The 14,465-nt window shown below is 47.3% G+C and overlaps 2 protein-coding genes across 3 annotated transcripts in view; both read left to right on the top strand.

Moving 5' to 3' along the window:
- The first annotated feature begins 556 nt into the window (after positions 1 to 556).
- ppp1r15b (protein phosphatase 1, regulatory subunit 15B) lies at positions 557 to 6,311 on the top strand. The gene is made up of 2 exons (XM_030374446.1): positions 557 to 3,227; positions 4,082 to 6,311. Exons 1-2 carry the CDS (start codon positions 1,341 to 1,343, stop codon positions 4,487 to 4,489), a joined length of 2,295 nt encoding a protein of 764 aa, XP_030230306.1. The 5' UTR covers positions 557 to 1,340; the 3' UTR covers positions 4,490 to 6,311.
- A 1,274-nt stretch (positions 6,312 to 7,585) lies between these two features.
- Positions 7,586 to 14,465, top strand: part of plekha6 (pleckstrin homology domain containing, family A member 6) — a 72,406-nt gene continuing 65,526 nt past the window's right edge. The window contains exon 1 of one of the 2 annotated variants that reach the window (XM_030373891.1): positions 7,586 to 7,872. The gene's annotated coding sequence lies outside the window, so the exon portion shown is untranslated. The remainder of the gene's footprint in view (positions 7,873 to 14,465) is intronic. The other variant, XM_030373898.1, reaches the window with a different exon arrangement.

Below are 14,465 nucleotides of genomic sequence, written 5' to 3'. Positions count from 1 at the left end.
AGTTACTAGTGTTGATGTTTTAGAGGCAATACAGTGTTGGAAAACAGAGTTGTATTCTGTGTCAATAAAATATATGCACCGTGTGTGTATTAATTCACACACTTTTCTGTGTAGACCTCGATGTGGTTAGAATATTTTGAATGTTTCAACTCTTTTCTTCTACACCTTTTTCCGCACACTGCCGAGAGACGGGAGACCAGGAAACCCGCGGCCTCGTCTCGGGCTGCGTCGTCTCGGGCTGCGTGTGTCCGACTGCGTCATGGTCTGGTTTGGGGTTCGCGAAGGGATTGCCGCAATACAGAACATGCAATACATCATATAAAAAAAAAAAAAAATAGGCTAATAATAATAATAATAATGCATGTATTATCCATGCATTCATTTAGGAAAATGAAGTAATGTCCTCTTTGCAGACAATCGCATACTTAAACCCACAGATTTCTAAATAAACGATTTTAAAACCTTTGTGTGTTGTGTAACCCGCACATGAAGGACACGGGTCCACGTCCAACGCTTGCCTGAAGATAGCAGTTTATTGACGCTCCCTAGCAGAGACTTCGTGAATCTGCCGGGTATTTATGGACGCTCCCTAGACTTTCTGATGAAATCCTCACTCGCCGACTGAGACACTTTACGCTGGGGTTAGAATCTTACAGATTTAACCGCTTTAAAACCTTACCTTTCAACATTTTAACGACTTACATCTTAACAATTTAACACGTCGGGCTTCGGTCGTCGGGAGTGGTGGAGTATCGAGGTCTGGACCGACCGTGAAGGACGTGGATCGCTTCCCTTCGGTAGAGAAGGCTAGCACGGGCTAGCAGTGCTAACACGTTAGCTTCAGAGCTAAAGCTAAGACCCGGACACTCGGGGGAGACTCGGCGGCGTTTTCTTCTTCCGCAGACGGCATGTCTGTGTCGTCTTTGTCGGACGTGTGTTTCTCCGAAGGCCACATGTCGTCGAGCAACGACCTTCCTTTGGACCCGCACGACGTTCCTGATCTTATGAAGCTCCACCGCCGCCGCCAGGAGCAGGAGGTTCCCGGGCTTCTGGGGGGGTCTGGTCCCACGGGGAGCCGGTGTGTCTGCCGGTCCGTGTAACACCGCCTGGACACCCACAGCCCTAGAGGGGTCCTCATCGGACAGCTAGTGCTCGGTCTGGGGTCACATTCGAGCCCCCCGGCTGATCCACACAGATCGGTCAAATAGCCTCAGTCTCCTGACAGCTGTCAAGTTGCCTTTCTAATACTGACAGCAGCATCGCCACGACTATATATTAACATTTTAAACGTTGTGGAGTATTATCTAAATGTTGTGTTTTTTCTTGTTGGAGTTTTAAAGATGTCCAGAGCCGAACTCTCCGAGACCCGGGCCTCGGCGGGTCTGTCCCCCAGCGGGCACCGAGGGGCTTCACCCCGTGAGGATAAGCAGGACACACCGTGGACTAACGCGTTCTCCGTGGTCTCAAGGCCCGCACTTTCTCTACTGCATAAGTATTTACCCGGGTTACTTCATACTCGCTCCCTGACGGACAGTGTTCCCGATTGGGTCGTCGAAGAAGACCTGAACCCGGGCTCAGAAGTCCCGTGTTTGAGAAGTTTGGGCGACCTAAAGCAGTCACCTGAGCGCGTTCCCCCGCCGGGCGACGCAGGGAGACTCCTCCAACCAGGAGGCCATGGTAACCTGATGTGGATGACGGAAGAATCGCTTTCAGAATTAGGAATTAAAGACCGTGGTGACAGAGAACATAGCAAGGATTTTTTCAGAAACCGCGGTCCTGTTTTGTTGAACGCAACATCCTCCGCGGAGGCGCCGGGCTCCCTGCTCCAGAGCGACTGGAGGGGTCACACCTGGTGGGGTGAGTTCTGGGGAACCGACCTGTCTAAACTGTCTCTGGGCCGAGGGGAGGGCCTGTGCGCCGCGCATTGTTCGCTCCCAGCGGTTGGTACAAAAGCCACAGTTGCCCAGACAACGGCTCTGTTTGTACCGTTCATTTGGGAGTCGATGGCAAGCGAAAATGCTGGACACTCACGCAATACACAGCAAGCGGAGGACAATGGGAGTCTCGAAAGCCCACAACCAGAAACTCTCAAGTGTTCAGAGGGCCCTGTGCAGGAGCTCAGCACCAAGGGAGCCAACATCAGCACAGGATCTGCCGCAGCGTTCGGTGAGGTGGCGGTTCTGACCCCTGAACAAGATAACGGTTATTCCAGTCTGGAAGAAGGTCATGTGTTATGCCAACTTCACACGGCTGGTTCAGCGGCAGAGCTTCAGGTAGAGGGCCACACAGCCATAGAGGAGCCGGAGACCTCTGAGCCCGCTATGGGGCCATCCCCAACAGCTGACAGGGTGGAGGAAGAGGGGGCAGGAGAAGGAGAAGGAACATGTGACATTGGTGGCAGTAAAGAAGATGGTAGTGGGGATACGCCACCTCAGGATGGATCATCTGCAGCTGCCGATACGATAAGTTCCCCCTGCTGCCAGAACCGAGCCATCGCCTTCATCATGGGCAGTCCCTGTAGTGATGAAGAGGATACCGCTGACAGCCTGTCAGGCAGCGAGGCCAGTGACCGTGACGACGGCTTTGACAGCGAGGGTTCCTCTGAGATCTCAGAATCTGACAGCGAAGATTCAAATTCGGACAATGGAGTGGATTCGGAGGCGGACCGCTTGTGGGACTCTCTGTGCCGACCTCGGGACCCGTACAACCTCCACCACTTCACCGCCCCGACCACCACCGCGCCGTTGCCCGTCCCCTCCTCCGGCGCCGCCGCCCTCTCCTCAGACTCCTCCCCGGACTCCTCACCGGACTCGTCCCTGGCCCGGGGCCCGGCCCCCGCCGGCTCGCTGGCCCTCTCCGTGTCCCCGCCGGCGGCCCAGCAGTCCGACTCGTGGGACGACTCCACCTCGGCCAGCGAGGCGGAGGACACAGAGGGCCTGCTGAGCTACTTCACCTCCTCCTCAGACCCCTACAGCCCCTGGAACTTCCAGGCCCCTGTCAGAACGGCGCGGCCGCGGCCTGAGCTGCTGACAGCGGAGGGGGGCCGCCAGGAGACGAAGGAGTCCCTGAAGAGGCCTACTCGCTCGGCCCCCCAGGGGGCAGCCGCCTCATCGCCCCCCCGCTACCGCAGAGAGGAGGCCGAGGACCGCCTGGACAGCGGGTTCTCTGAACCCGTTGCACCCCCCAACCCGTTGGTCACGTCACGGAGTGGTGGGGTCTATAAGAAGGTGAGCAAGGTTAGGGGGCTTTAATCTGGTCCTACACTAACGCTTACTAAGGATAAAGGCTTTAATCTGGTCCTAACCCTTACTAAAGTCAGTCAGGCTAAAGGCTATAATCTGGTCCTAACCCTTACTAAAGTCAGTCAGGCTAAAGGCTATAATCTGGTCAAAACCCTTACTAAAATCTGTCAGACTAGGGGCTTTAGCCTGTTCCTACAGTAACCCTTACTAAAGTCAGTAAAACAAAGTGCTTTAATCTGGTCCTACAATAAATCTTACTAAGGTCAGTAAGGCTAAGGGCTTTAATGTGGTCCTACAATAACCCTTACTACGTCAGCATGCACCAATGCATTCCAATATGTTCAGAAAGTGGTGTTCATTACAGACCCAGCCAACGGAGATAAGACCTCTATGGTCCGGTATCTGCTGTGGAGGCTGATGAACTATGAGTCTACACAGAGATAAACCTCTAAAGTCAACAGTCAGTGTAGGAGCTCTATTGAGATTTATAACGGGCACGCGTCTATGTCCCTGCTCTCTTTCTCCCTCATTGACCCGTTCAGCAGACCGCCAGGGTCTGGTCCACCTCAATGGTTCCTCACTCACCCAGTTGAGTCATATCCCATGTGTGTGTCAGTGTGAGGCGAGTAGGCAGCAGAAGGAGATGGTATACGAGGATGTGACATTTGAAACGCTGAGGTTTAAAATCATGAACTTGTGCCAAGTAAGAGGGCACCACAGGTCAAAGGTCAGCTTTCACTGGGGAAAGGGAGCAGAGGGCCATGCCTTAGGCAGCGCGTGTTTTTGTATTTTGCAACGGTTTTGTAATCTTGTATTTGACTCCTTGTCCGCCCGGTCAGGTCCGCTTCTGTGAGGAGGTGGAGGAGTTCGTCACCAGCAGCCGCGAGGAGGAGGACCGGCGCGGCCAGTGGGAGGAGCTAGCCCGTGACCGCTGTCGCTTCTGGCGCCGCTGCCTGGACGTGGAGCAGAGCATCGCCTATTGCCTGGAGCCTGAACACCGCTCCCTGGTGTTCCAGCACCGTCAGGCTCCACCTGCAGAGCCCCCCTCCTCCCTTGAGCCTGAACCCCGATCCCTGGTGTACCAGCACCGTCAGGCACCACCTGCAGAGCTCAGCTCCCTCCTGGTCTACCAGCACCGTCAGGCACCACCTGCAGAGCCTGAACACCGCTCCCTGGCCTACCAGTACCTTCAGACACCACCTGCAGAGCTCACCGCAACCACGGACGACTCAAACGCTGACACTTAATCCCCACGTCCTTCTGTAACATGCGTTAACCTGCAGGCGTCGCCGGAGAGACTTTGAGGGGGAGGTCCTGTTGTTTGCCAGAACCTGAGCCCAGACATGGGAGCAGCTGGTTGGTGGGCCGCTGCTCAGGACTGCTGGCTTTGGGCTGTTTGTGGTACTAGAGAGGGGGCATGCAGCACCGTCTAAGTGTCCGCTCTGGTTTGATTTGCAGCTGTTATAAAATGTGTTTCTTGGTGGTGTGAGTATTTAACGTGAATCAGGGCAGGTAAATAATTGTGGAAATGCTTCTGTGCGTCCTCCCTCTCTTTGCCATTGACATCGGGTCAAGCTCAACGCTGATTGGCTGTCACGCGTAGGCGCATCAAAAGTTACATTATTTGAACTCTGCGTGTTGGTGCGTTGGGCGTGTTTAAAATGCAGATTTTCAACGCCTCTAACGTGCGTAACGCGTTCAGTGTGGCTGCACCTTAAGGGCTTCATGAGTGTTTCTAATGTGAGGGGAAACACACGCCAAAGCACCCCTGCTGCTTCAACTAAAACCACAACTGGAAATGGTTTTGCTCAACAAAGAAAAAGTCAACAGATCACACACAAAAATAACCCAAGGTTGCTTCTGTTAAGTATTTAAGAAAGTTTAAAGTCCCTCAGTGTTCAGTGAAAGGTTGCCCTATTTCACTGGTGATTCCCCAGTTGGAAGCAAAGCAGGTCAGCAGTGACGAAACATCGGTTAGGAGTTGCAGGGAACTCAAAGCATATTGCATCACTAATGATAGAAAATATTAAGGAATTTGTATATTTAATTTAGCTGTCACGACTCCTTTTAATGCCAAAGAAAGCTCATGCGGTTCAGATCGTCCACCAAGCATGAGAAGTAATGTTCTGTTTGACGCACCAACTGGTATTTCTTAAAGATGAGGATGGTTCAGATTGTCCACCAAGCATGAGAAGTATTGTTCTCTCTGACACCAAGTTGTGTTTCTTAAAGGTGATTGTTCAGATTGTCCACCAAGCATGAGAAGTATTGTTCTCTCTCTGACACCAACTGGTGTTTCTCAAAGGTGAAGAGGTGGGTTCATGTGCTCATGTTCAAATGGGTCCAGCAAAAACCTCCATGCATATATATTTCTATAATCAATTTAAAAAAAAACAGTCAAATATGCTTATTTTGATTCAAAAAGCGTTCAGCAAGCTTGACTTGTCTGCTCTGAACAACCAAAAGGTATTTGTAATGAAGCAGTGGAATCTGTCCCTGGCATCTACCTTGTACTGAGAGTTTAAATGTCACTTTGACTGCAAGTTGTCAACACTAAAGCAACAATCCAAACTAATTATTAATTAGTGTTTATCCTGTTGGCTTTCTGTCACTGTCGTCTCCATCCAACACTGAGAAAACCACAGCAGCTGGTGACTTTGTACTGGTTGATCTTAAATCAAGAGAAAATTTTATAGAAAAAACTTTGGCAAAAAGGCAGTAAGAGATACTACTTTTTTTACTTTTCACTTGATGACACCACCTTGCCTACTGTGGCATAATTTGCTCTACATGTCACTTTGTTTCATTATATCAATAGGACCGCTGTACAACTATCTCACAATGAGCACTTGGACTTGAAGGTTAAAGTCATGTATTGATCAGCAACATCTCCAGGAAGTTGGACTGAGAAACGAGGGGAACATTATACTGTTGGTAATTTAATCAGTGGATTTTACAAATGCAATTTTATTTTTGTATCTAATTTGTTGGGTCAATATTTCTGCTATACAACCATTCTGAAAGCATTTAAATTACTATTGAAATAAATATTTAATGAATCAATAACAACCGTCGTGGTTCTTTTCTTAACATTTAGGGCTTCATGGAACATGTTGTTTTATATTAAGTGGTATGGAACTGAAAGTGTATGTCTAAATAGTGGCCTAAGGTGGCGCTACAGCATCAAGATGTATTGGTGATGTTTATTTAATACCTGTGTTGTCCACTAGAGGTCAGAGTTTACCCGAGAGATGAAGACACTGGCAGAGATTCAGCAATAAAACCTATGAGGTTCTCATCTGAACGGATCTTCAGCCGTCCGATCCAAACAGAAGATAAAGGTAAAAAAGGCATATAATGAGGAACCTGCAGTTCACTTGTCATAACGCCACATAATATATATATATATATATATATATATATATATATATATATATATAAAATGATCTGCGGTTCTACATGGCGGAACCACAATACCCTATAGTGTGGAATAAGCCCACCAAACTCTTGAACGAGCCTACATTGATCAAAATCGATTGTTTAATTGATACATTGATAATCAAAGTCCTGAGTATAAATGAAGCCCATGTCCCATTCATAGTTACCACGGTGTGAGGGAAACAGCCCGTCCCGCTCAGATTGCGGGCGGCGAGAAGCCGCTAAGGTGCGGATGAATAAGAACCAAAACACTAGAACGATCGCAGCTCTATCGGATCGGATGGGACCGTGTGGTATCGCTCGTAACTAGCTGGCCTGCATCTAATTTTTAACAGATTCCACGGGAAAGGTGGAGAGCCCGGAACCCAAGACGCCCCGGCCATGCACCTCCCGTTCTTCACCCTCCACACAAAGGTGGAGGGGGACGGCGTTCGCAGACGCAATTACAGCCAGGTCAATCTCCCAGCAGTCCTATATATATATATATATATATATATATATATATATATATATATATATATATATATATAGGTGTATACATAGATATGACCATTATACTATACATTTTAAATAATAAAAAAATACATTATCCCTGTTCCTCAGCAGTGGCATAGATATTTTCTCTCAATGTCTCTCTCCCTGTCTCTCTCTGACTCTCGCCCTCTCTCTCTCTCCCCCTCTCCCTCATCCCTGCCTGCATGTTTTGCATGCAGCCTGACAGGCGGTGATGAGGTGGTCATGTGACGTTTTAATACCCTGGGTATTTCCACTGGGCATGCTCTCTTGCATCCCTTTCTCCCTCGTACCTCCTCCCTTCTTCACCCCTCCTTCTGTCACTCCCCCCTCTCTCTCTCCCTCTCTCTCTGTCTGATAGCCATTCCTTCCTGTTATTGTCCTGCATCCCCCGAACACCAAGGTGCTCTCTCCTTCCCCTCCCTCGTTCTCCAGGTCTCTCGCCCGTCCGCTGTGGATTGGTTTGGTGTGTTTTGCATGTGCCAGGAGGTTGAAGAGTAAGCTCCTACAGAGTGGAGCTCCCAATGGCGCCAGCATGGCTGAGGATGACGCTGTGACTGCCAAAAGCCTGTCTGTGTTGGGTGGGATGTACGGCACCGCTCCGTAGTCCACCACCTGCCCGGAGACCCAGTGAACCCCTCAGCAGGCGTCAGGGAGGAGGCGGTCACCAGGTGCGCTGGTGAGTGCTCTCTCTCTGCTCTGGTGGCTTTTCATGGGTTTGTTGTGGACATTTATGCCAGGACGGTGTTTCCAAGTTAACGCAGTTATATTGTGATGAACGCACGCAGCTCAAAGCCTGCTCTGCTGTTTCTTTAGTCTGCATTCAATTGTTGATTGGACGTTTCATTGTATTTGATTTGTTTTATTGTTGGTGTGGTCGAGAGGCCTATTTATTGTCATTTTGTTGCACTGCGTAACATATACACGTACAGCACCATATCACTGCAGTGCGAGGCATCATAAGGACAGATCAGCATCCTTATATAGATATTTGCATCTTCAAATGTCATGAAGGAGCCCCTCCCCCTGGGTGTGTCTGAGTCATTTAGCACTAAGCTATTCTAACGCCGCATGGCTGAGCTGAGCCAATCCGCGGCCATCCTGCTCCAATCCCCTCACTGATCACACGGCGAGCCGGAGGACGGCTCCCATCACCTCTAAATCTATGCAATCTGTGTGTGTTTGTGTGTGTGTGTGTATGTGTGTGTGATTGTGTCTTTGTGTGTGTGTGTGTCTGTGTGAGTGTGTATGTATGTGTGTGTCTGTGTGTGTTTGTGTGTGTGTGCGTTTCTCTGTGTATACTTGTGTGTGTGTGTATGTGTGTGTGTGTGAGTGTATACGTGTGTGTGTGTGTCTGTGTTTGTGTGTGTGTGCGTTGGTCTGTGTATACTTGTGTGTGTGTGTGTGTGTGTGTGTGTGTGTGTGTGTGTGTGTGTGTGTGTGTGTGTGTGTGTGTTGGTCAAGACTCTAACAACACCACACAGCTCATCCATACAGTACGGTTTATATTGTAATGAGAATGAATAGGGATCATAGCGATTCACAGTTCCCAGGATTATTGAAGTGGCAGTGCATCCAGATGACCCCCCATTACAATAAAGGAGGTTTAATGGACAGAAAGGCCCTTGATGAGGACAGCCATCTGAACGCTAGCTGAATGCTGCCCCTGTGGATAAGCTACACACTGGGTTGTGTTGATAAGGACCCTAGCCTCTTTTTGATGCCGCGCTTCACGTCAGGTACTTTGATGTCTGAGTGTGCGGGAGCAGCCATGTGCTTGATTACAGCATTAAGCTGGATTTGTAAACCTCAGAGGAACAGTCTCTGTTGTGTGTCCGTTCTCTGCTCGCCGTGTCCTTCCCCTGTGGCGATGGTCTGAGTCTGGGTTTCTCTGATACAAACCCCCCCGTCGGGAGGAGAAGCAAGCAATGGTTCGATGCTGGAAGATAATTGGGTGTTTGACTAGATACACAGCTTAGTATATTCATTGTTAACAGCAGTATTGTCTCAGAAAGTACAAATGTGTTTATAATTACGAGGTACTTCACAAATATGTGTCTCGTTTAAGAGAAGTCTCAGGTAAAGTAGAAATTAAGTCAGTCTAACGGTAGACCAACATGAAAATGTAAACCAGTCAGGCTAATGGTAGACCAACATAAACCTGTAGACCAGAGGTGCGTTCAAGTTCAGCGAACATAGGCGAACGTTCGCAGCGAACGTTCGCAGCGAACGCGTTGACATTAAACAATTAATTTTGAACGATTTTTGAACACCGTTCTAAACAAACTGTAAACGAAAAAAATGGATACGAAGGCCATGGTATTAGCGGCAGCCTCCATGTTAATGGAAGAGTTTACATAAGAGGGTTTGCAAGTGGTCGACCTCGTTGAAAGCCTACTGCAGACAACCAGTATGGAAAATTCAAGAATAGAGGGCTACGTCACCGAAGTTGTACCCACTTACTGCGATATAACGTTCAAATCGCATTTTAGGATGCAAAAGACAACAGTTGAAGTAAGGGTGTAGATAGGCTATATGAAACGTTATATCTATTGCTTTCTGTGTAGGAAAGGAGTAAATGATTTCAATATAGTTTAGTTTAATGCCATGGCAACGAATGTCACGTAGCCGAAGTGTTTGTGGAGAACTACCTCTTCAGACAGTTTGCCTATGTTCGTAAACGTTTGCTTGCTTATGTTCGTTTAACGGAAAATGTTTAAAATCATTCGCGAACGTTCGCCTATGTTTGCGATTCTGAACGCACCTCAGGTGGCAGGTGGTTGTCCCAGGACCCATGATGATGACATCATGGCCCTCCTTCCTGCTTGTATTCTCCTCACAGTCTCAGGTTGGAAACGCTGAACAGCAATATTCCTTGAGCCTGTGAACATGGCATTATCATGCAAGCATATCACTTTCCCTTTCTATGCACCATGCATATCACTTTTCATTTAAGTAATATTAGTCATTAAAAATCATTGTGAAAAAAGATGTATTTGTTTTATAGTGCCTTTGCAACTTATATATTTCCTAAATATGTTGTGAATAAACATATAACAACTTTATGATTAATATATGTTGAGAATAAAGCAGAGCATCATGATAAATTAATGATAGCCCCTGATTATGGAATGTAATTAAGATTGTGTCAGTAGAATTTGATTAATGTTGAGCGGACCAGATGTATTATGGATGTATGGAGTATTGTGGCTGTGTGTTTGTGTGTGTGTGTGTGTGTGTGTGTGTGTGTGTGTGTGTGTGTGTGTGTGTGTGTGTGTGTGTGTGTGTGTGTGTGTGTGTGTGTGTGTGTGTCTTGATGACCGTCTCCTGCCTTTCACCTCACTTTTCCTAATAGGAACTCTATGCTAATGGTATTACTTGATATTGTCTGACATTGTGTCTGCCTGTGTGTGTGTGTGCGTTTATGTACAAATGTGTGATTGCAAGTGAAGGTGTGTTGATTATTTATACACACAGAACTTTGAACACAAGTCTGGATGGAATTCATGAAGAGCATTAACACACACACACATCAAACAGTCACACAAACACACCCACACACACACACACACACACACACACACACACAGACACACACACACACACATACAAGTACATGTCCTCATCTCGCTTATGGACTCAATGCGGAGCGGATTAGAAAGGTTAAGTAAATCCTCTAGTATCCTGGCTCCCCTTCCACACTCACCTTTTCTCTTGGGGGCCCCTCCCCCACCTCCCTCCGTAGCCATGACAACAGCCGTAAGCTCTGCCGTTGGGCCAGCCCCCTTCACCATGGCAGCCAGAGGGACCAGGGGACAAAGGGGAGCGCAGCAGCGGCCTGCAGAGCAGCTTATTAGCTGGAAGAGAGGGAACCAGCCAAATATTATGACAGCATGAACTAGGGAAACAGTAATGAGCTGTAGATAGCTAGATAGACAGAGAGAGAGATAGACAGCGAATAGATAGACATGGTAGATAGACTGACAGACAGACAGATGGATAGATAGATACTGTTGTGTATGTGTGTTTGTGTATGTATGAGTGATTGTATGTGTGTGTGTGTGTGTGTGTGTGTGTATGTGTGTGTGTGTGTGTGTGTGTGTGTGTGTGTGTGTGTGTGTGTGTGTGTGTGTGTGTCTGCGGCATATGGTCAACTTTATATATACTGCACATTTCATGCAGTATATATAGGTGAATTTTACTTTAGCAGAAAGCGAGGGGGAACCTAAACATTTAGATGTAGTCAGGGTTGGATCAAGTCTTTGTGTGCGTGCGTGTGTTTGTCTGTGTTTGCGTGCACGTGCGTTTGCGTGTGTGTGCGTGTGCCTGTGTGTTTGTGTGTGCATGTTTGTAGGTGTGTGTGTGTTGACGTGTGTCTGCGTGTGACGTGTGCGTGCGTGTGCTTGTCTGTCCGTGTGTGTGCATGCGTCGTGAGCCAAATAGCCAGGTGGGCTTCAGGTCCCCTTGTGTCCCCTTCAGACCGCAGCTCTTTGTTCCGTCATGCTCGGCCTTCCCTCCACACTCTGGCACGAGGTGCATAATGGTGGAGCTGAGTGGAGCTGAGGCTGGACTGACTGGTGGCGTTGGCCCCCTGCAAGGCTCTGATCACACCATGTAACGCCCTGCCAGCCAATCAAATCCTCTTTAGCCCCCTTCTGGCTTTTATTGGTTTATTGGTTTATTGGCTTTGAACAGTTTGAAGCAACATTTTAACTTGTACATAACACTTCAAATATATAAACTCAAACACGTAAACTCAAACATATAAACTCAAATGTATAAACTCAAATATATAAGCTTAAACATGTAACTCAAATATATAAACTCAAATATACAAACTATAAAGTGTGTTTACCGTTGGTTGTGCAAGGTTTAACTGATACAAGCTGTTCAATATTGCAGGATCGGAATATATCAATACAAGGTTGAGCCGAACAGTGTATGTGTGTGTGTGTGTGTGTGTGTGTGTGTGTGTGTGTGTGTCTGTCTGTCTGTCCGTGTGTGTGTGTTTCTGTGGGGGGATTTGAGCCTTTGTGTGGTATGTTTGTGTGTGCTTGCATAGCTCATTATGATGAGCTATGCCTTTTGACAGTAGCCTCATTAATATGGAAGCCAATCTGTCGTGATACAGCAGGGGCTCACACATGAGGCAGGAGGCTAGCAGAGCAGCCACTGTGTGTGTGTGTGTGTGTGTGTGTGTGTGTGTGTGTGTGTGTGTGTGTGTGTGTGTGTGTGTGTGTGTGTGTGGGTGTGTGTGTGTGTGTGTGTACACGTGGGTGCGTGTGTGTGTGTCCGTGTGTGTTTGTGTGCTTTGGGGGGGGAGGCCATTTCTAATGACCTGAGATCATCGTGTCTATTTATAGGAGCAGTGAGAGCCTAACATCATGGACCAGATGTATCAGTCCAACAATTAACCGAATTTTAATCAAATGACTCTGACAATAACTCAATGCCAGTAAATAGTCAAGTAGCAGTGTGAAGGCTTTGTCAATGCCTTCTGTTACGGTGACACCCTCTCTGTACACTAGCCTTCCACAGCTGTCCAATACTAGGGCCATGGGAGCCATTTTGGTCATGGTTTTCTATTAATGTTTAACGGCTGACATCGTTCCAATATGCAAACACTAAAAATCAGGTTTGAGTCATAGTTGGAACAGTGGACATTAGTTCTTAGCAATGGACATTGCCAACATGTTATCCTGATTGGTGACCAGCATGTTATTCTGATTAGTAGGCCTAACCATCATAGTATCTTGGTAACCAGCATGTTATCCTGAATGGTAGCCAGCATGTTATCCTGAAGGTTAACAGCATGTTATCCTGAATGGTAGCCAGCATGTTATTCTGAATGGTAACAGCATGTTATCCTGAATGGTAGCCAGCATGTTATGCTGAATGGTAACAGCATGTTATCCTGAATGGTAGCCAGCATGTTATTCTGAATGGTAACAGCATGTTATCCTGAATGGTAGCCAGCATGTTATGCTGAATGGTAACAGCATGTTATCCTGAATGGTAGCCAGCATGTTATTCTGAATGGTTACAGCACGTTATCCTGAATGGTAGCCAGCATGTTATCCTGAATGGTAACAGCATGTTATCCTGAATGGTATACAGCATTAAAAAAAGCCCAGCCTTCTAGAGAGCAGATAGAAGGCAACAACAGAAATGAATAATCTGAATATCAAACTCAAAAATCCTCGGTTTGGGTCCAGCTTGTGCCCTGTTGGAGAGAAGTCCCTGACCCCGCTTTTAAAACAGCTCAAGGTTCATTCTGGGCCCCCTGTGACGGCCCTCCAGTCCAGGGACAACTTGCAGTGCCCAGGTGTGGCGCTCAAACGCTGAAGCCTCTGGCTGGTTTGCTAAGACCCAAGGGCAGCTGACTTTTTTGTGAGTAAAACCGACACTTCTGTTACGGCTGCAGAAGGTACCCTTGCTTTTCACACTATAAAGGACACAACAGCTACAGATCAATGGACTGCACATCTGGTTTGCTAAGAAAGATTTTCCCAGATTCGGTGACAGCTCAAAAAATCTCAAGTGCTGGCACCAAGACAGAAGCCATTGTTAATGCCGTGATAGCCCCACATTCTGTTGAAGTTGCTCTGGAAGCACTTAAAGAAATCCCATACTGTGGCGTGTCTACTGATGGCAGCAATCATGGAGCTGAGAAAATATTCCCTCTACTCATTCAATATTTTGATTGGAAGAATGGTGGTCTGAAAAGTAAATTAATTGAAATTAAAAGCACCCCAAATGAGTCAGCTGACACCATTACAGAATACATCAGAGAAACACTGGAGAAGAAAGGGATATTTTCCAAATGTATTGCATTTACAGGAGACAACTGCAATACCAACTTTGGTGGAATCCGGCGTCCTGAGGAAGGGAGAAATGTTTTTGCCAACTTAAAAAAGTCCTTGCAGAACAAATCTTTAATTGGCGTGGGCTGTCCAGCACACATTCTGAACAATTGTGTTCACCATGGAGCAGACACACTGGATGTTGACATTGAGAACATCATATTCAAAATTTATCAACATTTTCATATCTATACTGTGCGCACAGAGAACCTGAAGGAGTACTGTGAGTTTGCTGATGTTGAGTACAGAACTCTCCTCTCTCACAGCAAGACACGGTGGCTCTCATTATTCCCAGGCATCGAGAGATTGCTGCAGATGTATCCAGCCTTGAAAGCCTTCTTTTTGTCTCAGGAAAAACCACCCATGCTGCTCAAAAAGTTTTTTGAAGATGAGTTCAGCGAGATTTACC

This window comes from Gadus morhua, chromosome 13 (genome assembly GCF_902167405.1).
Source record: "Gadus morhua chromosome 13, gadMor3.0, whole genome shotgun sequence".
Taxonomy (NCBI): domain Eukaryota; kingdom Metazoa; phylum Chordata; class Actinopteri; order Gadiformes; family Gadidae; genus Gadus; species Gadus morhua.
Note: the sequence above shows the minus strand (reverse complement) of the source record. Positions and strands in the feature narration are given on the sequence as shown.